The sequence below is a fragment of the Solea senegalensis genome, linkage group LG13, assembly GCF_019176455.1.
Source record: "Solea senegalensis isolate Sse05_10M linkage group LG13, IFAPA_SoseM_1, whole genome shotgun sequence".
Lineage (NCBI taxonomy): Eukaryota > Metazoa > Chordata > Actinopteri > Pleuronectiformes > Soleidae > Solea > Solea senegalensis.
This window is the reverse complement of record NC_058033.1, coordinates 8,869,265-8,892,793: the sequence shown is the minus strand read 5'-3', so window position 1 is coordinate 8,892,793 and position 23,529 is coordinate 8,869,265. Positions and strand designations below refer to the sequence as shown.

Here is a 23,529-nt window from a genome sequence, read left to right as displayed (position 1 = left end):
AGAACAGCAAGAATCTCTCAGAATCTCTTCTGAACGCTCACATGGTACAGGAAGTCCTTTGGACTTAAAATTCGTCACACGTTTCCCATTGAGTTTGCAGCACAGCACCGATCCTGTCATGACAACGGCTGTAACTATGCACCTAAGGAACAGTATACCATCATAGCATACATACAGTACAATCAAGACTGAATTAGAAAAATACAGGTACAAAATGATTACATTCAAGAAGACAGTACTAGCACAAAAGGGTATTATAGTCATTTAGATAACTAATATAGGAATTTTCAACTTTATAGAAGCATTTTTCTAGATAGAAAAAGTTAGGGGGTTTGGGGGGATAATGACGCAATTATGGCTGTTTTGTAGATGTGAGGATTTATTATCAACTGGATTCTTGCACATATACATATACATATATGTATATATAAGAGCTAAAATGCATAATTTCCAGACAGTGGGTAAAAATTTATATCTATATATATTTTTATCTTTTTCAAAGATCATGATGATTTTGGTTTGGGTGATAAGGTGCAAATACTGTATATTAAAAGAGGCATTGAGTGGTGCTCTTTCTTTTTTTTTTGTGTTGCACTTTCGTTCCGCCGAGAGAATCCCATTAGATACACAGGATGAATTGTGCTGACATTGTTACCTGAAGATTTTTACACACCTAGAAAATGCAGTGCAACTGTTTCACGCTCGCGTTCCTTCTCTCCCTCTCTAGTGTTTTTAACAGGATCACCATTTGAATATAGTAAATTTTTTTCTTCATTTTCTTTGGCAAACATCAATAAACTAATAAGCAAATATATCTCTATTTTTTTTTTGGGGCCAGTGGAAGACCCATTCAGTTTACTGTTTGGATGTTCGCATCCTTAATGTTACGTTCTCTCGTGTCTGAACAGGCCTAGGTCAAAACCCAGAGAATGGCTGGACCCCAAATTGAGGAAGTGGGTGAAAAAGCATTGTGGGACTGCTGTAAACACCTACTTTCAATAGAAAGTACATAAATCCTGCTCGAAAAGACTGAAAACTCCCGTTGATGACATCATACGACGATTCATAGTCGTGACATCATGGCGTCGTATTTGAGTTCTGCTGAGTGTCATCTGGTTCCAGCCCTTTATGCTTCTTCCCAAACTCTCAGTGCTCACGTAAGAAGTTTTTCTCAACCGCTTTTGCACATTTCTCAGAACACAATTTAAATCCTCAACCATCTTTATGCCATAAATTCTGTACTGCTGTTCCAACATTATCAACTACTTTACAGAATGTATTATACTGGGGCCCTGTGATGGACTGGTTCTGCAACCTGCGGCTCTTCAGCCACATGTGGCTCTTCAGCCCCTCTGCAGTGGCTCCTAGTAAGTTTAAACTATTTTTTTTAGAAATCGAGGCGATAAATAAAAGTCTTTTAATATGTTGTGCATCACATCCAACGTCTGAGCCAAAGATTCTGTCCATCTTTTGGATTCACATAGCTATTTATGCCAGGCAGGTTTGAACTACTTTACTTTTAATTTCATTAATTTGCCACAAACAATGGTAGCACTAGCTCTGCATAATTTTGCGTTTTATAAACGGCAATTAAATGTCAACGGTTTTCTTTTTGTTGTTCTTAAATTTCATAAATTCAACAAACTATCATCTTTCTAAACTATCTAAACTATCGTTAGTTCAGTACAGAGGTTCATCTAATCCAGATTCCCAAAATGAAGTATGAAATTGAAATCTACCAAAGCAGCTGAGAAAAACTATAATGTAGCTCAATTTCTCCGCCTCTGTGTCAGACAATGGGACGTAGTATGAAATAGGTACTGATCCAATAAAGATGACACATTGGTCAGCAGTTGCTTCCAAGCTGCTGCAAAAAAAATTCAAAAGATTTTATATAACCACTGACAAAATAGTCCGTCAAATACAACAGCTGTTGTGCCGCGATTTCAACTATACTGACTGATGAAAGAAATGCTTAGAGAGGAAGTTAGAAGCTCATTTATGCCTATATCACCTGAATAAAAATATATATATATATATATATATATATGCTGTTTATTATTATTATTAGATTATCATAAAGCATACTGTCATAACAACTGGGAAAACACTTGCACTTAAGTTTAGAATTTAAAGACAAATCTAGAAAGCAACTATAGCTTTTTTTGTATGTGCTGCAATATTTGCAAACAAGGGCCTACATGAACATAACACTATTGCCACGTAGCAATGCACTGGTTTTTAAGAAAAATACTCTTTTTCAAGATGCACGAGTTCTCTAAGACCCATTTTATTGGTATCCGTTGGTCCTGTCATTAAGTGTACTGAAGCACTCGCTTAACTCATCCTAACACGAATCGGCGAAACGGTGACGCAGTCGCTGTGAAGCACTCTCCCCCCGGAGGTGAAAGGACAAGCTCACTGTGTGGACATGCCCGCGTTCGGTCTCGCTTTGCTTCGCGGGGGTCAGGCGCGCAGTAATCGCCTATGAGCTATCATCGTTGTTTTTTTTTCGACAAACAGTCTTAACCCAGTAAACTTGACCTCAGGAATAAAAAACTAAAAAAAACAACAACTCTGAAGTTCATAAAGAGGAGCGAGTTAAAAGAGCATCACAAATGCACAGAGGAACAATCGAGAGGAAAAGGAAAAAGCTAGAAAAGTTTAGAAATGTGACCGAATCTAAAATGGGATCACCCTTGTTGACCCTTGTGGCCTGTTGAAGACATTTGTGTCCTCTTAACATAAACTGAGGAACATTTTTTTTTATTTTTGTAACAGGCCATCAGGGTTCAGTATTGGTCTACACAGAGGAGCAGGACACTGTGATGTACAGAGGTGACTGATATTGCTGGGCAGTCTGTAGCTCTGCGTTATGGCCCTTTCAGAATGCGACAATAGCACCACTGTGCTCGGAAAGTCATCATTTTCAATGGCTTGCACTGTGCAGCAATGGCGTGCCACTGCGCAAAGCAAAGCACTATAATAATGTATATTTATGTGACTAAGAGAAAACCTCCAAACCAAGAGACACCGAAAAATAGTGATTTGGATCAGTGACACAAGTGTATGTGCAAATGGAGGAAAGCTGTGTTGTGAATCGTTCTGACCAAAACATACAGAACACAGAGATGCAGCTAAACAACTACAAGTATTGATTAAAAGGGACCTCTGCGTAGACCATTACTTGGCAATAAAATCTCAAAAGGCTAATAGGAAACAAAAGGGGAAATTATTATTAAATGCCTTGTCTCCATTAGCTCTTGGAGGAACCATAGCTGGTTTCCGCACATTATATCGAGACTTTGTTTATGCACAAAAACGAACAATAATATTTATGCGTTCTCAAACAAATTGCTCATTTTATGAGACATTCGAATAAAAGCCTTCACGTAAAAACAATCAATTCATTTACATTGACAAACTCCTGATCTTTAACATTGTGCTTGTGGGCTGGCTTTAGCCAGGACACTGAAGACACTACTGAGACAGGCTTGAGAGTAAGAACAGTGGTGGAGACAAGGCATTTCATCGCCCTTCCCAGAGCAACTCAAACTTCAGCTACAAATTAGTGCAGTGTTTACGTAATAAACAAACAAAAACCAAAAATCTGAAATAAGTCGCACACAGAGGCAATTGACCATTCTAACTGCTACGCAAACAGCAATAAGATCAAGTATTGACAAAAAAACTGCATTTTCACTATTTGAAAAAAAAAAATGACATCGACTCTGGACTGTGATAATATTGAGGAAGAAGCTGGTTGAGGGCTTAGTGGTGGCAGAGAGAGGGAGGGTTAAGGCTAAATCTGAATCACTTTCACACAATCTCCCCATCACAAGAAGCAGTTTCTGAGCCAAGCTAGTGTTTCTGGAGCTGGACAGGGAACATAGTGAACTCTAGTTCAGATGCAAAGGTATGCACACGTGTATTCTTAAGCATTCAGTCAAACACAATTATGTCTAGCTACCACATACTGTTTGACAGTAGGATCATCTTAACATACATATCAAATACTCAGCCATAATTGATTTGTAGTTTGGATACACTGCACGAGTGCACCAACGGGAAACACTAAGCAAGTAGTTGGTAATGGACGCCTATCCATCATTATTATTTACCCTGGTTAAAAGTCATTTTGGGCTGAAGCTGGAGGGGAAATGGAAGGGATAAGAGCTATTCAAATACAGAGGTATTCTACCGGAGGTGTAGGGAACTCTTCAGTAGGCTTGTGTGTGAGGTAAAAAGGTGACAGCAAGCTGTGTTCGTCTAGAAAACGAAATGCATTGTCAGGTAATTTCTTAACTAAAATGCTGTTATTTAAATTGCAAGACTTGACCCTTTTAAAATGGCCTCTATTTGACAGAACAGTGTACAAGAAAACCCATGACAACCATCGCTATAGGGGAACCCATGCACTACGGGACAGCTTGGTTCTTCCACAGGCCTTAACGGAGCATCTACAGGGATTGAGGACTTCAGAAAAGCCATCCTGCCTCAAACCAAAGATAGGCTTCAGGGAAAACACTGAGATAGCGAGGAGCAGGGAAGAGGAGGAGGAGGAGAAGAAGAAGGAGGTCTCTCTTTCCCCCCACGTGAACCCAAGCTCAAGCAAATTCACCACAAGGAGGAAGGAGTCTGTCCAAAGCTCCCTGTTCAAGTCTCCCTTCAGTGTGGGCTTACCACAGAGGAAAGTAAAGCTCCACTGCCAATGTCCAGGTTGTGGCCTCTCATAGGAGCAGTGGAGCTTCACTGGTCAGCGCAGGAGATGAGGACTGGAGTCTGCGTAAGCTCTTTCTTCTGACTCTCAGCCAAGCCTCTCTGTCCTCTGCAACAGAACAACACGTGAGAGAGTATGTTTGTTAAATTAAAGCACATACGATCAGACTTTTGCAAACTGTAAGTGACTCATTGTAAGTCAATTAACCATTTCATGAGTTGGAAACATAGTGAATAATACTCATGTGTCCCACCTGTGAACATTTTCCATGGCTGCTACCTCGGCAAGGGCTGCCAAGCTAAAGAAAGCAGGTAGCTCCTGTGATAGGGTGTTCCTCTCCGCCTCCTCTGGGTCAGGATTACTGTAGCACCCTTTTTCATTGCATAAATTCGGTTGGTGTAATGGCTTCTTATCCTGTTCCTGGTTCAGGTCCCTCATTTTATCCTCTGTAGGGAAACATAGTAATGAAGGCTTTACACAAGTCAGAATTATTGCATGTTCTCCACGTGTGTGCGTGGGTTTTCTCCGGGTTCTCCAGTTTCCTCCCACAGTCCAAAAACATGCAGATTTGGGGATTGGGCAAATTGGACACTCTAAAATAACTTGTGTGAGAGTGAATGGTTGTTTTACCCTGCCTTTCACCCTGTCAGCTGGGATTAGCACCAGCAGCCCCTGCAACCCTCATGTGAAGGATAAAGCAATAGAAGATGAATGACTGAATCTCATAGTGCTCTGTTTGAGGTATCTCTGTTAAAAAATCTCTATTTGAAGGGCTTTTTATTACTATCTCTGCCCCAACAAGAATCGGGACACACTACAAGTACATATGAAGGCCCAAAACAGAGGGGTAGGATGAAGTAGTAGGGACAGGGGGTGAAATGGGATTCAGTTATAAAGTTGTCCCTCCTGCTGGGCATCTAATGGTGATGTGACCAACAGAAACAGGCCAAACCACTTCCATCTCTACATCCATCAGTTTTATGGTTTAGTCTTTTTAAGACAAGACTTCAGATTAGAAGTTAAAAATGACTAAATGACTGAGAGGAAGACTTTCCAGTAACAGCGTATGATATATAATAAAGTTTGGCTTTAGCCATAAGACAAATCTAACCAATGAGTCACTCAGTTATCACTCCTCACCCTCAGCTGGAGACACACTGCCGTCGGCTGTGCGCACCAAGTGTGTGATCTTGGTCTTCCTCGCCTTCCTCTTCTGGCTACCAACTAGCATCTCCATACTAGTGGTGCCCTGAGCGTCTGGGCACATTGTGGCAACAGGGGCACATGATTTGGCTTTTGAAGCTGAATCCAGCACGGTGGAGTCGCTCTGCAGCGCTGTTGTGGAGAAAAGGGTTAAATCTTCTTATTTGGACATATGCAGTCATGAAAAGCTACACACACAGATGTTACAGTCCTCATGATGAATTAAATTGGATGAGAATTAGCTAACTCTAATGAAATGATGAAACGTATATAATAAATCCTATAGTATAAACAATAGAGGTTAAACATACAAGTCTACAGATGTTTCAGTCTTGTTGTTCAAATTAATTCCAACTTCAACTAAACATATTTTTAAACATTTAAGTAGATATTTGAGCTGTTATTTAAACATTATCTTCTTATTTGTTTCTTAATTCCTAACCCTTGACATGGGGAAATGGCTAACTGGCAAATTAAGCTGTTAAAATATTCAAAAACCCTGTTGTTGTGTAATGCACAAACATCAACACTCTAGTTCACCTTTGTCCACTGCACCTGGCTTCTCCTTTTTGTGTTTGTGCTTCCTAACAATCTTGTGGAATGAAGTCTTTTTCTGAGATGGAGATGGCCCTGATATAGCAAAGGAACAAAGAAAAAAGAAAAAAAAAGAGCATGGAAATGCAAATGTTGATTGAGAACTTGTCCTGAACATCACAGGTGAAGAAACATGTGACTTTATGAACAGAGGCAGAGTGAGCCATGAATGGAATGAGATATTTAAAAACAAAACAAAAAAAAACAGCCGTCATCTCTGATGCTGTTCTTACCTTTTCCGACTTTAGAGGATTCCTCTTGAACAGCGGCATTGTCAGTCTTCTTCTTCTTTGCCACAGTCGTGCCCTTCTTATCAAATGTCATCGGGCTATACTGTGGTAGGCTGTTAAATTTCTTTTCAAACTCCTCCTCCAGTTTCCCGAGGCTGACAAGTGAAGTTCAGAGTTTATATCACTGAGCATACAGACTAACTCTTCAGGGCAAGACACATGTAAAAAGAAAACTAGTTACAGCTTAGTTAAAACAGAAACAGCAGGTGATCAATAATAAGCTATTACATTATTAAATGTACAGGAGCTGAAATTAGTAAATGAGTCATGTCTACTTATTATTGTTTGGCAGTAGACAGGTTTGTGTTGAATACATGTTCGGTAAGATAATGTTTCTTTTTTCTATTTTTTCTATTCAGAAAATGGATGAACTCGGGTGAAAAGACGATGTTAAGGAATAGAGAAGAAGAAGAAGAAGAAACAACAAACACAACATCACAGATGCCCTAAATCCCCGGGAACAAGACGGAGCCCAAACTCACCCCGGTGTAGATTCATCTTTGGACTTGGACTTCTTCAGCTTCTTGGGGTTATTAGGTCCCAACTGTGCAACAGCCCAGCTGTCATCACACCAGTTTGCATCGTCGGACGCACGGAAAGCTCCTCTTTTACCTGCACGCAGATACTCATGTCACCATTTACTCTGTAAACAAGCATAATTTTATTTTAATTTACATTACATTACATTTAAAATACCTCGGTCAATGTTGGCTCTCAGTGATGTAAGCATCCCCTCAGAAACTAGAGTTTTATACAAGGCTCCTTTACAGCTCCGTTCTGATTTCCTGGAGCCACGGCTCTCCAAGCTGGACTCAAAGGTCAGTTCACCCTGCCTCTCCTTTCCCTTGTCTTCCTCTTGGAGCTTAGCAGGTGAAGAGTCGCCGGAGGAGTGATGGGGTTCTGCCACGCTGCCCTGAAGCTCTGTGCTTTCCATACTTGCTTGCTCTGCTTCTGTCTTGGGGCTATCGTGTGTCATCTCCTCCTTCATCTCCACCTCAGGAGAGCTGTTCTGTCCACACGGCCCACTGTCTGAATCCATCTTCTCCTCCTTTTCTTTCACAGAGGCCTTGACTTTGGGCCTGCTCTTCTTCTTGGGAAGACCAGCGCTTCCACCACTGGGACTGCCTAGGATCTTCTTCTTGGGCTTCTCCTCCGTGTCCTTCCATGCCCCTTTGGCCACAGCTTCAATCGTATTAAAAACACTATCCACGTCTGATTCTGCGTTACTAGGCTTTTTGAAGATCTTCTTTGCTGCGCAAGGACTCTCGCTGTTATCGAGTGATTTGGTCGCCTCTTTTTTCTTGCCCTTCTTTTTGACACATGCGTTTTGGCTGCTGAGTTGTTGGGGAATGGCATCAGTGGAGGTAGAAGTGACAGAGGAGATTGAGGGTGAGGGGACTGCAGTGTGAGAAGAGGGAGGACAGTTGCTAGGGTCTGGTTTCTCCTCCTTGATCTCTGGCTTCGGTGCATTTTGCAGGACAGAGGCTTCAGATGAGCTGTCCTCCGGTTGAGACACAGCTGTGTCCATCTTTCCAGCTTCAGAAGCTAAGCACATCTTTCCAAACACAGAACACAAAAAAAAGCTCAAGAGTTAATCAGTTGAATTAACAGCAATCTTGGCTCCTAATATCCTGTTTCAACAAGGATTTACCCTGCATGACAGTGTATGCTGGGGGATAATGAAGTTAAAGGGCCAACAGACTACTTTTGTGTCCCTATCAGTTCCTGTGTGGTCACTGTCCTAAAGGCACAGCAGAGAAGAAGACGCCAGTATGGACACATGTATTTTCTTTGAAGCTAGTGTATAATATAAACATAAAGATACCTGCTGGACTAAATCATCAATAATGAGCTCTAAGCAAGGCTTACATAATCCGTATAAACATGATAATGACGACTTTAATCAAAAAGGTGTCTACTCCAACTTTGATGTGACAATTATATGCATAGTAAGTAATAATAATGATATCAAAACAGAAATAATAATCCAATAATCATATCAGGGTTAGGGTAAAGGCTGGAGTTAAACAGTGAGCTGTGATGATTTAGGTTACGGTAAGGAATGGGCTAAAGCAGTGTTTCTTTTCATACCAAGTTAAATAACCACCTGAGAAAAACTTGAGCTCTCAAAGTAACACAAAATTATCACAAACGTTCAAATACAGCAGTGTAAATAGGCAGCTGCAGACTTTTCACAGGAGGCAGATTTATTCCCAATAAGATCATTTGCTCTCTCATCATCCTCCCCTTCCTCACATATACTTCAGACACTGGTATAGTGAAATTTGATTAAGATGGAGTGACAGATAAGGTGACTCTAATACCCTGGTATATAGAGTAGAACAGCATTTTCCTCCAAGGACCACCAGAGGAAGCTCGCGTACCACAGTTTTCGAACCATGGGGGCTGATCGCTCAAAAGTCAAGCTCGACATAAATATGGCTCATCTATCGCTCATCTTGATCAGGTTGAAATATGAACCTGTGTCGAGGAGTTCAAGAATGAAACAGAAGAACTCACCTCAGCGAGCTGGAAGAGAGCTGACTGACTGCATGGTTTTCCTTCAGCTGCTGTAGACTGAGACGACTGTAAACATACAACAACATCCTTTGTCAGCGGTAAGAAGACATAAACACAGATTATAGAAGAAATGTTGGTAAAGTAAGTGCACCAAAAACCGTCTTCCATCTGCACTCATGTAGCTTACCTGAACATCATGAAGTCACTGTTAATGTAACCAGTAACACTGTTTTCTCACACACACAGTCATGAACCTAACCAACTAAAATCATAGTACATGCACAGTAGACTACACTGCATGTGGGGGGAAAACATTCATTCTTAGATGCATCTCGATTCGGACATGGAGGGTGATGGGGCTGAGATACAGCGGCGCTATTTCACTGACTCAGTGAACTCAACAACAAAACCAAAACAGAAGTCACGAGTGAAAGTGAGTAGGATAGAAAAGACATCTGATACTTGGACATCTGTTGCCACCGAATCGTACATCACTATAACTGAGCACTTTATCACCGACAACTGGAGGCTAATGTCTCATGTGCTCCAAACGAGAGCAACGAATGAGATAATATGGTTGAAATAATTTTGCTGAGCTGTTAAACATATTGCTTGTAAAAGAGTTTTAAATATATGACGTTTACACATTTCATTTAGTTTAATAAATAATAATGGAAATGAATGTAACTCTTGTTTCTTATTACAAATGCACTGTGGTGGGTCAGTGACGAGTGATCACACAGTGAGACAAAGACTTTCAAATTCAAAGATCTATAATCGAATTGTGGCCCCTGAATCGTAATCAAATCAAATTGTGAGGCACCTAAAGATTCCCAAACCCTAGTCCACACATGTAGTCGGGTCAGTTATGACAAAAGGATGCATCTTTAATAGATTATAAGTCATTACCTCTGCCAGAGGAGAAAGGGCAGACTTGACCTTGCTTTCAGTAACGTCGAGCTCACTGTTCGGGACTGCTCCAGACAGCATCTGTTGATTGAAACAGGATGAGCAAAAACATGTGAGTCCTGCAGGAAGCTATTGAATAACAACTGTTTTTAAATCAAATCATCAAAGTTGAATAAGAGTCTAAAATGATCAAATTCACCAAACCTATATATAGATTAACATATTGTTGTGCTTGTAATCTGTTATTTAGATATTTTGTTTTTTGTAATGTGTAACAAAATAATGTGGTTGTGCTGTCTGACCCATTTGAGAATAGAAGTATCAAAGTACAAGTAGAGAGTACAGAGAATAAGGAAGGTACTCTCTCAGATTACTTTATTAGGATTACAGTGAAATATAATTTAATTAATGATCACTAATGACAAAAATGTGTTGCCTACCAAAGCTTTAATGTTGATGTACAGACAAAAAGGACTGACTGTATATATATATATATATTTTTTTTTTTTGCAAATTCAGACTCCATTAGTGACCCAGCTTTTGTAAGACAACACCATCTTCAAGTATGTGGTCTTAAATCTCAGAGTACAGGAGGAAGATGAATATGGTCGGAGAAACTCACCTCTTCCTTATCCCCAGGGAAACACTTCTCTTCACTGGCTGTGTCAGGTAAACTAGGTTTAGTGCTGGAAGGGATCTAGAGAGGTACATAATACAAAATGGAGAAGACGTTAATGTACTTTTGGTGTTTTGAGGGTTGCACCCATGTGTTCGCTATAACAACATACCTCCTTGTTTGTGAGGGCATGTTCCCCAGCTAATAGCAGCATGCTAAGGCCTCCCATTTTTGTAGGATCTAAAAGTGACATGAACGTTGGATAAATCAGCAGTCCAGTAACAATAATAATAATAATAATAATAATAATAATAATAATAATAATAGGATGTCATTTTATATTTGAAGTAAGAATCTTGGATTGCACGCACCTGCCATGGCAAAGTTTAACTGTGGCGTGCTGTCAGTTTTGGGCACTTTTTTGGCAGTGGTGGAGTCCTTGGACGTGTTGGAAGAGAAGGACCAGACCTTTTTGCGGGGACTGCTGACCGGCTGACAGGAAGGAGTCTTCACTGGTTTGCTGGTGGTGGGACACCATTTGTAGCCTGGGTTTGCCTTCATGAAGGCGTCCTTGTACTGGAAGATCACCCAGAATTCATTTGGTTAAAAGCATTACTTTTAACTACATTTCTACATTACATTTCTCTATTTTGCAAAAATACTGATGCCATGACAAGCAACAATCAAAGGAAGTTAAGCAGTGAGTGAACAGTCTCACCTCCTTGGCCATGTCAGTGTATTTCTGCTTCTCTTTGGGCTCCAGCACAGCCCACCAATCAGCCAGGATCTTTGTGGCCCCGCGGTTGTCCAGGCGAGGGTGTTCCTGCCGCACCAGAGACCGGTGGCGTTTGCAGAAGAGGAGGAACGCATTCATTGGCCGCCGTGCTCGTTGTTCATTCGAGTCCTCCTCCATGTCCTCTGTCGTGCTGCCGCACTCCATCTGCGGGCCCTGGTCCTGGCCACACAACAATGGCTGCTTAAAAAAAAACAAAAAAAAAAAACATTTAGATGCAATTAGAGCAATGTTTACCGACAGATCTCCTCATTATCCTTCCAATCATCGAGCACACTCACCTTCTCCAGCTCCTCCTCATCATCTTCTTCCTCCTCCTCTGAGAAATCCAGAGCCTTCTTGGAGAGAAGTGGGTGCCACTGAAGGCATTTACGTTTGGGGCGCTTGCCAGCGACCTCTCCTATAACAGGTGGCTCCTTACCCCTTCCGCCACCCTTCATGGTACTACCGCACCTGAAAAGGACAATGTATTGACCACACAGGGACGACATGTGATGTATCATGGAGGCAGCGATAGCTAAAGCATTAGTTTTGAATGTGTGTAAGTGTAATAATGACTGTAAATAAGGTAATCAAGTAACCAAGAGGCATATTTGTGTCCATTACAATGTACTATATAACATCAAATTGAATAGAAATTGTGTTGAAAATGTAATCACAGGTTGAAAGCCTATATTCCACATTTCTGCTGCTGGGTCCCACTGATGGAGTGTTAATAGGTTTAGTAGTGGGTAGAAATGAGCTGTTACAGTGATAAAAAAAATTCAACATAAAGAGGATGTTGTGTCACTTTGTAAACTGCACCAAAGTCCATTGACACAAATGTTCATTTTAGGACACAGGTGTTGATAAGCCACTGCTGCTGCTACATTTGGCAAGACTTCATTACTTAGGAGGCAGCAGTAGACCAATATCTCCTTTTTTCTGTGAGGTAAAATAGCTGTTTTTTGTGAATGGAATTTGGTGTGGGGGGTGTGGGCAGTGCACAAAGTGACACAAACTTCAGCGTCCTGTTGTTAAAATGCTGTTTGACAACAAATATTACATATTCTTAAGGCAGCGTACACTGAAGCTGGCATACATTTTAGGTAAGGTAAGGTATTTTAAGGAACGTAAGGCATTTGTTAAGTTCCAGTTGCAGTCATGTTTTCACTGAGCTTGCACCAGCTCACCCCAGCTGCGTGTCAGCACAGGGCAGGTACCGAGTACAGTTACCTATATGAAACACTTGACTGTGTAGAAGTACCTCATTTAACCTCACCAATATATCCCTTGTAATTAAAATAAAAATACAGGACCCTAAATAGGTGTGTATAGTTTGCTTCACTACCATGTTTGCACTTGTTTTGGATGTCTTCCAAACATGACACAAATGAAATCCATTAATCAATGAATGAATGATTTAATGACTGTTTATTTGCTCTGGACGTGATCCAGGCCACATGCTGGTGTCTGTATGTGCGAACGCCATATACAGGGATACTTACTGAAGATGAAACTATGGAAATGCTGTATGAGTGATGAAGATGAGTCTGCCACTGCCTTTGTCATGCAATGACGATGACCTATAAAACACAAGACAGTGTTCTCAGTCATGCGTTACACTGTCACATATCTGCAATAATACTCTGGCTGCAGGGAGAGAAATGCGCTCAACAACTTGGGTTCTGTGTTAGTAAATGACGCCGCAGACTGGAGCATGCTGGAGCTCACCAGATTCACAGCACGTTGGGACATTTTGTCTCATCTCATTAGTGGGGACGCAACGGCGTTTGTCAAATTCACGTTATCACAGGGACAAAAGCGTTTTTTAATGCCCTTGTGGACCTGAGACAGTATCAAACAACAGGTCTTTCTGGTGAGTGCGTTGCCAGAAAGACCTGTAGCCATTTTCTGCAGAGTTCAACAAAGAATTTAGAAGGTAAGTCAACAAGCATACAATCCACATAACTGATTTTTATTTATTTATTTATTTATTTAATAATGTATTAATTCTGCTCCAAATATGCCTGCCATCCACACTACTCTCTGTTTTAATCTGAACGGGCAGATATAAAAGACATTTGTAGGCAATGATACAGTTAAACCAAATGTTTCAGCTGTGAACAGGCAGCTCCATTAAAACAACTTTTAGTTTTAGTTTCACCTTCTCCTAACTCAAATCAGTGTGCTTACTGTTTTACCATTGTTGCTTTTTGTTACTTTTGCTTTCTAAAACTCAGCAAACAAATGCAGAAGAGGAACATCAGTACCCAGTTTACAACGTGCAAGCCCAGTATACCCAATTTGTCACAGAATATTCATTTTCAGGTTTGTGAATATGGGTGGACACAGACTACTGGAGGCTAATCTGGACACAGATCGTTAGTAATCTGAAAACGACTCAAATGGAAAAAGTAGATGTATGGATAAAGTTCAACAGCGCCTCAACCAATCAGAATAGATCTTTCTCACCATAGGTAGGTGAGCTACTCAGAGACAATATTGTAATACATATCATACCATGGAAGTGTGAGGGATTGTTACTGTGGTATTAGTGACGTGTGACATTTTGATGTCGATACATTCCTATTCATAACAGATCATTTTAATCGCGTCACTGATCTGAGTCGATGATCAAAACTACGACACGTAGACCAAGGATCTTAGGACACAGGTGTCAACACTGCAGCATCATTTGGCAAGACCGTGTCACTTAAACTGGGGACACACGACACGACTGTCACATTACCAGTCGTTACCAATTTTAAAAAAGACTTGGAGCACACACTAACCGACTGGTTTCAGCAGATATTTTGATGATGACTGAAAGACTGGGGACCACAGGCTACATGATTTTTCAAACCAGCTGAAGGCATTAAACTTTCGCAAGATCAACCATGTCTGTGAGAGCGACAGTTAATGGGGCAAATATTGATATTCCGGCTACTACCTGTCGTCTTTGTCTTCTGGAGCTATTTCCTGTGTCCCACACACTCTTTTTCATAGCTGTTGGCAACGTGTTTGTAGTTGGGTCAATAATCAGTGCACACTACCCAATTGTGTTCAGAGTCGGCTCAAAAAATGTTTGATTGGTCCGTTACTCTCACACACTTGCCGAGGTCTATACCTCTCACACACAGACCGATTTCTGTGCCAACCGGCCATGCCGACTGTCCCCAACTAGTGCAGACTCTGCCCAACTGTGAATCGTAGGTAAAATCAGGCAAAAGAAACTTGTAGTCTGTCCCCAGCTTTAGGCAAAGGCTGTCAGACACCAAAGTCCCAAAACAACACAACAGAACCTTAAAATGGAGGAAGCAGAAGACTAGTATCTCCTGATTTGTGAGGTAAAATGGTTGATTTGACAATGGACTTTGGTGCGGGACAGTGAGCTGCTTCAAACTTCAGTTTCCTGTTGTCAAAGGTAAAGCAGTGAACATATTCTAAACTGGCATATATTTGTTTTTGCTATATTACCATCATAATATCACATTAAATATCCTACCATGGAAGACTATGATAACAATGTAATAATGGAATTTTGTCACTCTGATACTAATGATTTGATGTCGTTACATCCTCTTTAACGATCATATTTACTCGCGTTGTCAAATCGGAGTTGATGACCAAAACTACAACACGTACAGGCCAAAGACCTGCAACCACTGGATGCATCTCACGCAGCACGACAGTAGCCACAGTGAGCATTGCTGTGTGTGTGTGTGTGTGTTTGTTGTCAGGTAAAACTGCTGATGCCCGATGGGACTGTGACTGTGCTGGGGAGTAAAGTCTTGAGCTCCTCCCGCACATTAACAGCAAAACATTTAGTCAGGTAACAAACGACCCGATCGCCGTACGTGCTCCCTCGTCCTCTCTGAGCAGACATTTTTTCGACCATCTCCGTGCAAAATGTCGATCGGAGCTTTGACAAGACAGACAAGCCGAATGAGAGTCCATCTTGCCTCGGGTTTGGAGGAGAAACCCCGAGTACTGTACATTTACAGCGGAGGAGGGGGGGAGGATAATTCACTCCTGTCAAACTCTCCGGCCACAATGTCGTCGAAATGTCTCCCACTGCGTGAGCAGTACGGTCACACTGATTAATTAAACTGGGGATTTTCTGTCCGGGCACACGCGTCCGTGGCCAGCGTTTTGCCGAACACTCGCTCCATTTCCTCGCACTGTTACTACGAATATAAAAGTAGCTCGTTAGCCTGCTAGCTGCGCAGCCTGCTAACCGGAGGTGTCACGGCAGTTAACAAGCAATGAATTCCTCGCGCACGAACGGAGCTCCGCGAGGAGCTGCTGACAACAACTACTGTGCTCGCAGGAGTTGTCGGTGCTGTTGGGGCAGCTGCTTTTCCATACAACGCCAGGTTTTTTGACGTGTATTTGATGCGGATAGAGGGGGAAGGAGGAGCGGGGGGAGAGTCACACCACCTCACTGGGAAACAGTTGCTTTGCCATTTATTTTACACGGCGATTTTGAAACTGACGAGGGCGAAACGTTGGTCGCGATGACAGGACAATGTGCTCCACAAACGCAGCTTTGTCAATGAAATGTCGACGGGGAATTGAAAATGGGGGGTAAGCGAGCAGGCGGACATCATGTCCACAGCAGCGATGATAATAATTTTTTTTCTCAGAGTGACTGACTGAGAGGTGGAGAAAACATGCAGCGACCGGGGTTTTACACGGGGAAATCATTCAAAGCGACGCCGTCCGTCACAAAGCGTCGCCCGAGTGTCTGAACATACCTCTGATATCCTGCTCAGGTACCGGAGCGGGCCTCTCATCATTGATGTCGTCCACCTTTCTTTCTTTTTTTTAACTTATTGACACATCATAACAGTTCAGCACTGGCTGCACTCAAACACAGCTGCGTCAAGTCTGCTCAAACGCGGCACGCGGAAACCGGAAACACAAGACGGGTGGCTGGGTCACCAAAATAAAAGAAATTCGCTCTGAGCTGTTGGGAGAAAACTCTGTGTACTTCTGAGACTGAGGTGGTGTAACGTCCACATTTGGTCGATACTATGGTCGATACCAGTCCCGATATTGGTATTTTACACCGTACGTTTACCAAAGTACAAATACTCCACTACATTTCTTTTAACTATCTTTGTTACTCCTTACTACCAAATAAAACCAGAAGAAGAAGAAGAGTTGGTAATGGTCTGTATTTACATAAAGCTTTTCTAGTCTTGGTATTGACACACTGCAACATGGGGATTAAGTGTCTTGCTCAAGGACACATAGATTAGCAGGGCCAGGAATTGAACCACAACCTTCCAGTTGACAACTCGCCCTATCACTGAGCTACCATGGCTCAATCCTAATTCTTCACTTTTTTCATACCTTTACTTCTAAAACTTAAGTACATTCTGCATCAGAAACTTACTTTTGATAACTAAGTACATTAAATGTCATATACTTTAAGACTTTTACTTAAAGTAGTATTATAAAAAAGTGGCCAAAGTAATTTTCTGGTAAGATACTTGTACCCCTTTTGGTTCCGTTAATGAGTATTTTGCTAACTCTTTATGTAGCAAAAACACAGTTTATGTTGTGAAACATAAAAAAAAGCTTTATAAACCTTTATTCGAACCCACAAGAACAAACAGACATTTAAACGGCATTTTCAGGTAGCGAAATTTAGCACAAATTGATTTAGCATTAATTCTGAGTCATGAGTTCACTTCGTAAGTCTGTCGGTATTCCTAAATCATTTAATGCTAAATTATGAAAATCTTCAGTGAACTGAAGATATCAGATGTTTTGTGATCTATTTCATTTATTTAAATACTGAAGGGTGTTTTGCGTATGAGCCGTAATTCTAGTCTTGCAAAAGTCAATTTTTCGTAAAATTGCTCCACTTCTTCACTCCGCTTTGAAAAGCATTTTACATTTCCATGGTTTTGGAACCATGTGATCTTGATTGCCGCAAAGGCTGTTGCTATGATTGTTTTCAACAGAAGACGAAGGCAGTGAACTACAAACTGTGCCATCTTGTCTGAAGTGAACCTGAATGTGACCCTCCTACGTCATGTCCCGTGACGCCAGTGACGTGTAAATGTGAAAAAGTATTTCCATTACACATTTGTAATAATGTTTTATATTGACACGTCTGAAAAGCCACCTCATGAGAGCATAAATGTGTTTTAGCGATATTTGAGAGGTTTTCGAGTATCAAAATTGGACTTGTGTTTCACATTTTGCTCACTTGTATATTTAGATTATCCTTAACATTTCCAACAGTGATTTAAACTTCAAGCACACAGTCCATTTTACTTGGTCTGCTGTTATTATGCTGTCCTCCACAACACAAAAGTGGTAATAAGTCAGTGAATACAACTAAATCTTCGCAAAAACTTTCTTTCAGCTTCTCCCTTCAGTGGATCATCTGCCTGATAGATATTGTTGCCATTTAACAATAAAAAATAAATACTCAACACTAGAAATAAACACTAGAGTAAATAAATGCACGCAGAAAAATTATTATTGCAGTCCAAAATAATGAAGTGGACAGATAAACAGAGTACCAGCATCTCGTGCAAAGTGCCAGCAGACCGAGTGCCGATACTCAAAATACTACAATTAAGAACTGTTCTGTAACATTTAAAATATTGGTTCTGAACCCAACATTTGCTTAAAACTGGGCTTTTTTCTGTAAACCAGAGTAGGTTCACCTCTGATATGATATTGCACATTTCTTTTTTACAACATACAGTAAAAAATGTGTCCCATTACATAAAAATTCTAGACTTATGGTTCAGTGACATGTAATGGTGAGACTGCATTGTAGTAAATGAACCCTCCCTTTCTCAAGCATGTCAGGATAATACACTGTCCTTAACTGCAAGGAAGAAGCTTCAGCCTCAACATTCAACAAACACTCTTTTTGTCAGTTATGGCTTGTATAAACATGGCAGCCTCCATACAGCAAGACCCTTGCATAAAATACATGAAAAAAGGCTACAAAAAACACACGCTTGATTATTTTTAAGTGATCCCCCTCATGCACCTCTAGAGTTGTTCCGATTCCGAAAATGCTGGTATCGGTATCGACGAGTACTGGAGTCCAGGCACCGATCCGATACCACGATACTGCACTATTTAAAGATTTAAATGCCTTTTTATTTTAGTACATAATGGCTGCACTTCAATTTGTTTTTTATAATTCTTCCTACACTTATTTAAGTTACTGTTGTACTACTGTTTTTTATACTGTTCTACCACAATGATAATCATATCACAGTATCACACGCAAGTATAGTATGATTTTTTTTAACACACAGGTATCGATTCCGATACTCGTGCTGTCGGTATCGGCCGATACCAAGTACCGATACCGACAGCACGAGTATCGGAATCGGTATCGGGAGGGAAAAAATGGTATCGGAACATCTCTATGCACCTCCCTTCTTGTCATATAACTATCATAAGAAAATCAGCAATTAAGGAGATTGATAAAAAGCTATGTTTGTGTATTTATGTAGTGTACATTAGTCATGTGAGTCTTTACTAGGTTAAATTATGATTTTGTGCAATTACTTTGATTGTATTAATAGAGGATGAAATATTTGTGCAATGCAATTTAAATTTAAATGACATACATGCAGTATGCTTTTTCTTTTATAAGTAAATACATATAAACAGTAAATAGAATTAGGTTTTTAAAAAATTGCAGCAGCTATAGCTTAAATACTAAAATCATACTTTGACCAGTGATATATAATATAAATATATTATATGTATAATGTATGTATGTAAAAAAGCAGAGATGAAAAATAATGAATTACATGTACTCATGTTACTGTAATTTAGTAGGTTGTTTGTGTACTTGTACTTTTGAAAATGTGTAATTTGTAAAAAAAAATGTTGGCCTGAATTTAAATAAATAAATAAGATAAGATAAAATAAAATAAAATAATTCACGCACCGGACACTTTCGCATTGAATGATGAGGACAGGTGAACTGGCGCAAAATTAAGGAGAGAGTTAGAGCGTATGTGACCCATTTTGACTGATACATTATGTGTTTACATATTTTATATTGTCAGCACTTTAATTAGTAAAGGTTTCCCTTTAATTAAAAACAATTCATGTGAGATTTGTGTCCAAGAAAGAACCCAATCTTGTTAAAAAAAGTACTACTTTTTTTTACTTTGAGTACATTTTCATTCCAGAGAATGAAAAGGGTGGTACTTTTACTTGAGTAGAATATTTTAGTACTATTTCCACCTCTGTATAACAGTAAACATTGTGTTTATGTATAAGGCTCAAAAATGCATGTATCCCTCACTTTTACTGTCATTACACAACTCATTATAAGGATTTGTTTTTTAAAGCTTTCTTTGGCTTGCACAATTTGTCAAAATTGCATGGTATTTGCTTTTGTGTTTTCTACAGTACGTCTTCAACAACACGTCAGGCAGAAAACACTTTTATGTTTGTGGAGTGGAAGTGGAACCGGAAATGAGCCGTGCTGCCCTGTGTGAATTGACAGCGGTACAGAAAACGCAGCAGTTCACGAGATGATGAATGTGACTGTCGGGGAGAAAGGTGGCACACGAGACGACCCGCGGGCCACACAAACAACGCGACGTCGCGCCAAACCCCGCCGAAACACACTCTTGTTCAGTCACACAAAGTCACAGAAAGCACTTTCGTTTTCCTCGAGGAGGAAGAAAAATTGTGCCATCGGTTTGTTATCCCTCTTCCCCTCCCCCGGTCTCTGTATACAAAGTGGCCTGCACTCGCCTGTACACCATTCCCGACTTCACTTCATCTCTGAGCTGACAAAGGTCAGTGAGCGCCGCGCACGCCGCCGATAACCACTCACCGAAAGCCTGTGTCCAATCTGTCCCTGTTGAGTGGCCACTGTTTGCAGCTTCCTGGGTGTTTTGTGCGTGTGATAACTGTTCACAGTTTGTTCCGCAAACGCATCGCGGCGGCGGCGCAACAGTGAACCACGTACCTGTCGGCGGCGGCGAGGGGGGGGGACGAGCGGCCAAGTTGTTGTTTCTCTTTAAAAATCTCCCCGTTAAAAAGCCGTCGCTTTTAAATGTATCAATAGTTGTGTGTGCAGCATACTGTACACAGCGGAGACATCCACCCCCGTCATGTAATGCCCCATGTGAGTGGACACTCCCTTTGATCGACAGTGGGCTTCGACCAATCACTGGCCGCGTTATATTCCAGTGTTTTGAGATGAAAATGTAATGTTTCGGGGACACGTGTGGCAACATCTAAGCCCCGAATAACAGATAAACGACCCAAACAACATAAAGTTAGGAGCTGTTCTCTTTTACGTGGAGTCTCCAGTCGTGGAAGCACACGGGTGTTGTGGTATTACATGGTGTGTTTTAATCTCCCGAAGAATGTGCAAGTCTTTGAGTGCTGAGCATTTTCTGCACAAGAAGAAAAGTTAAAAGTTGAGTGTCCATGTTGACAGATTGTCTCTGTGATTTATTGAGGGAGAGAGTGGGATCAACATCAGCCGAATGCCCTAAATTGTAACAGATGGTGAGATTTTTGTCATCTCAGTCACCTCGGCAACACGCAGTCGAACAATGCACCTCACGGGAAGATGTAGATAAAGTAGATTCAGCTCTATTTTTGATTAAACATGATCAGGCCTCTGATTTAAAGCTGCAGTGTGTAACATTTAAATACAAACACAACCTCATTGTTGTCAAATTAGCTCACAAACTGTTGCTCCACACTGTTTTATCAGTATAACAGTGTGTTTTTAGAATCTCGCTGCTCACAGGAAGTGATTCTGACAAAGGCAAGGGAGGAAGCACAATAGCAACATGGGCTGGCTCACACCCGGGCCTTCCCCGGCCCGCCCCTGCCCCCATGCTCCCCTCGGGCTTCCCCATCATGGAGCTCTTACTTCGGCCTCCGATGACCACCAGTGGGTCACCTCTCGATCCCAGGTAGAGATACTCTCGAACCTCTTAAGCACCCCCGTCCCCCCGTCCCCGGGCTGAGATACTCCAATGTCACCCATCCTGTCGCCCGCACCCCTGGTAACGCAAACGCAAAACTAGTCACTTTTTCTTTTTCTATCTCTGCCCCCACTGTTGTACTCCTCCAGCCAACTCACTGCCCCTGGTAGCCAGGCTGGGACTCTTCTGGTCCTTGGGGCTCGGAGGGCCACTTGTGGGTTAGGATTAGTGGTTAGGGACATAGGGTGGAATTATACAGAATAGTGAAGCACATTTACTAAAAAAACAAAAAAACAAAAACATGAACAGAATCAACAATTACAACAATATCAACAAATAAGGAGAGGCGTCATGGGCTGGGTTCCAGTTCATGAAGACAAACTAATTACAGTAATATGTAAATAAAGTTATTTTACAGTCATTACAGAATTATTATAACAAAAAGCCATCTTCTGTTTGTCTCTTGTAAATAGGTACAACTGAGATATGTGCTTTAAAGTGAATAAAGACGAATAAAATGATTTGAATTGAATTGAATATAGGGTAAACCAGGATGTCTGGACCTCAAGCTTCAAGTTTCAAGGTGATTAAGGGACCTAAATGAAAAATAACTGGTGCTAAAACACACATTCTGAAATGCGTATTGCATTGCACACAGATTTTTAAAGAGCCTGACATGAGCATGTGCATTGGTCTCATTTTATTACACATAGTTTTGTGAGGAAACTGAATAAATTGCACAGGTTTCAGAATTCACCACTGACATACATACATATATACAGATTCAGACACCGTTGTGGTTCGAGATGGTCTCAGGTCCGTGTGGTGAGGATGTGGGTCAGTACAGACGGCAGTGACGCCAGACAGAGACACCCAGTGATCATTGGTGATCACCAGGTAACAGGAAAGTCCACCCACAGAACCAGTGTTTAAATTCTATCCAGTGAAATCACTGTATAATACAGCAGTAGAAGGCACATGGCACAGGCCTGAGTGACTGAAGACTTCCTTCAGGTCCAGGTAAGAAGGTGTAACCACACGTTGAGAAACTCCACACTGAGGAGGAGTCTGGTTACTCCACCCCAACATTGTGCCTGAGGGTCTGCTGCACATGTGGGTTATGCTGATTACTTTGTGCCTCAGTCAACTCTTGCCAGACTCTGTAGTTGTTTTGCAAATGTATTTTTTGTGCCTTGTCTTCATTTGTCTCAGGAGGATCGATCACCTGCTCAGTCTGTCAAGCTGCTTTCAGACACGGAACACAGTCGCAGGAGAAACTCCACATAATCCAGATATTTAGTGAATACGTGAGTGTCTCCTGCATGCTCAAGACAGGTGTGTCTCCATCCCACCACCATCACCTGGATCAAAAGTAGATTCTCCCACTATTTTGAACGTGTCTTACCCCGATCCTACCTTCTGGACTAGATTCTCTGGACATTATCTCCGCAAACTCCCTCAGCCTCTCACCCTTCTCTTTATCGTCTCTGGACTTACAGTACACTCCGATCTTCACATTCACCCCCTCATTCAGGTTTGGAACTTTGTTTTTTTTATTGTACATCATTCAGTATTGTTCAGTGTAAATAAAGTTCTTGTGCTTCATTTACCCCTGTACCTAAAACCTAACAGAGAAGAAAACTGCAGCTGGACAAAAACATCCAAATCCAGATTAAGATTTGTCGACACTGAGATAAGTTTAGGTTTAAAGTTGCAGCAGGCAGGAAAAAACCCTGCTGATATTGGGAAATCCATGGACACAAGGAAAGGAATTGGGCTTGTGACCGGAGGATCACCTGTTCAAATCAAGGGGCTGGGGTGCCCTGGAGCAAGGCAGCCAATCCTCATTGCTAAAAAATGATGGGGTTAAATGCAGAGGTCAAATTCGCTATGACTAATTTGTGTGTGCAAACATAACTCATTCTCTTATGTGTTTTAATGTCTCA

The 23,529-nt window shown here is 41.2% G+C and overlaps 1 protein-coding gene across 4 annotated transcripts; it reads right to left on the bottom strand.

Moving 5' to 3' along the window:
• Positions 1 to 836: 836 nt before the first annotated feature.
• LOC122779659 (HMG box transcription factor BBX) lies at positions 837 to 20,742 on the bottom strand. Of its 4 annotated transcripts, none has more exons than XM_044042226.1 (16): positions 20,608 to 20,742; positions 13,133 to 13,210; positions 11,927 to 12,098; positions 11,571 to 11,828; positions 11,224 to 11,428; positions 11,025 to 11,092; positions 10,859 to 10,933; positions 10,237 to 10,317; positions 9,328 to 9,393; positions 7,504 to 8,362; positions 7,290 to 7,419; positions 6,751 to 6,902; positions 6,464 to 6,553; positions 5,861 to 6,055; positions 4,974 to 5,166; positions 837 to 4,828 (listed from the first exon to the last, which is right to left on the bottom strand). In XM_044042226.1, exons 3-16 carry the CDS (start codon positions 12,083 to 12,085, stop codon positions 4,750 to 4,752), a joined length of 2,610 nt encoding a protein of 869 aa, XP_043898161.1. In that variant the 5' UTR covers positions 12,086 to 12,098; positions 13,133 to 13,210; positions 20,608 to 20,742; the 3' UTR covers positions 837 to 4,749. The 4 variants fall into 4 exon arrangements, with proteins under 4 accessions (XP_043898161.1, XP_043898162.1, XP_043898160.1 ...); XM_044042227.1 differs by lacking the exon at positions 20,608 to 20,742 and adding an exon at positions 20,473 to 20,556; XM_044042225.1 differs by lacking the exon at positions 20,608 to 20,742 and adding an exon at positions 16,385 to 16,747.
• Positions 20,743 to 23,529: the final 2,787 nt, after the last annotated feature.

What these genes read in the sequence shown, in the direction of transcription:
- LOC122779659 (XM_044042226.1), bottom strand. Translation starts at nt 12,085, where the DNA reads ATGAAGGGTGGCGGAAGGGGTAAGGAGCCACCTGTTATAGGAGAGGTC. An exon ending in TCCCTGGGGATAAGGAAGAG is followed by an intron (nt 10,318 to 10,858) that starts GTGAGTTTCTCC and finishes TTCAATCAACAG; the next exon opens with ATGCTGTCTGGAGCAGTCCC. An exon ending in CTCTCTTCCAGCTCGCTGAG is followed by an intron (nt 8,363 to 9,327) that starts GTGAGTTCTTCT and finishes GTGTTTGGAAAG; the next exon opens with ATGTGCTTAGCTTCTGAAGC.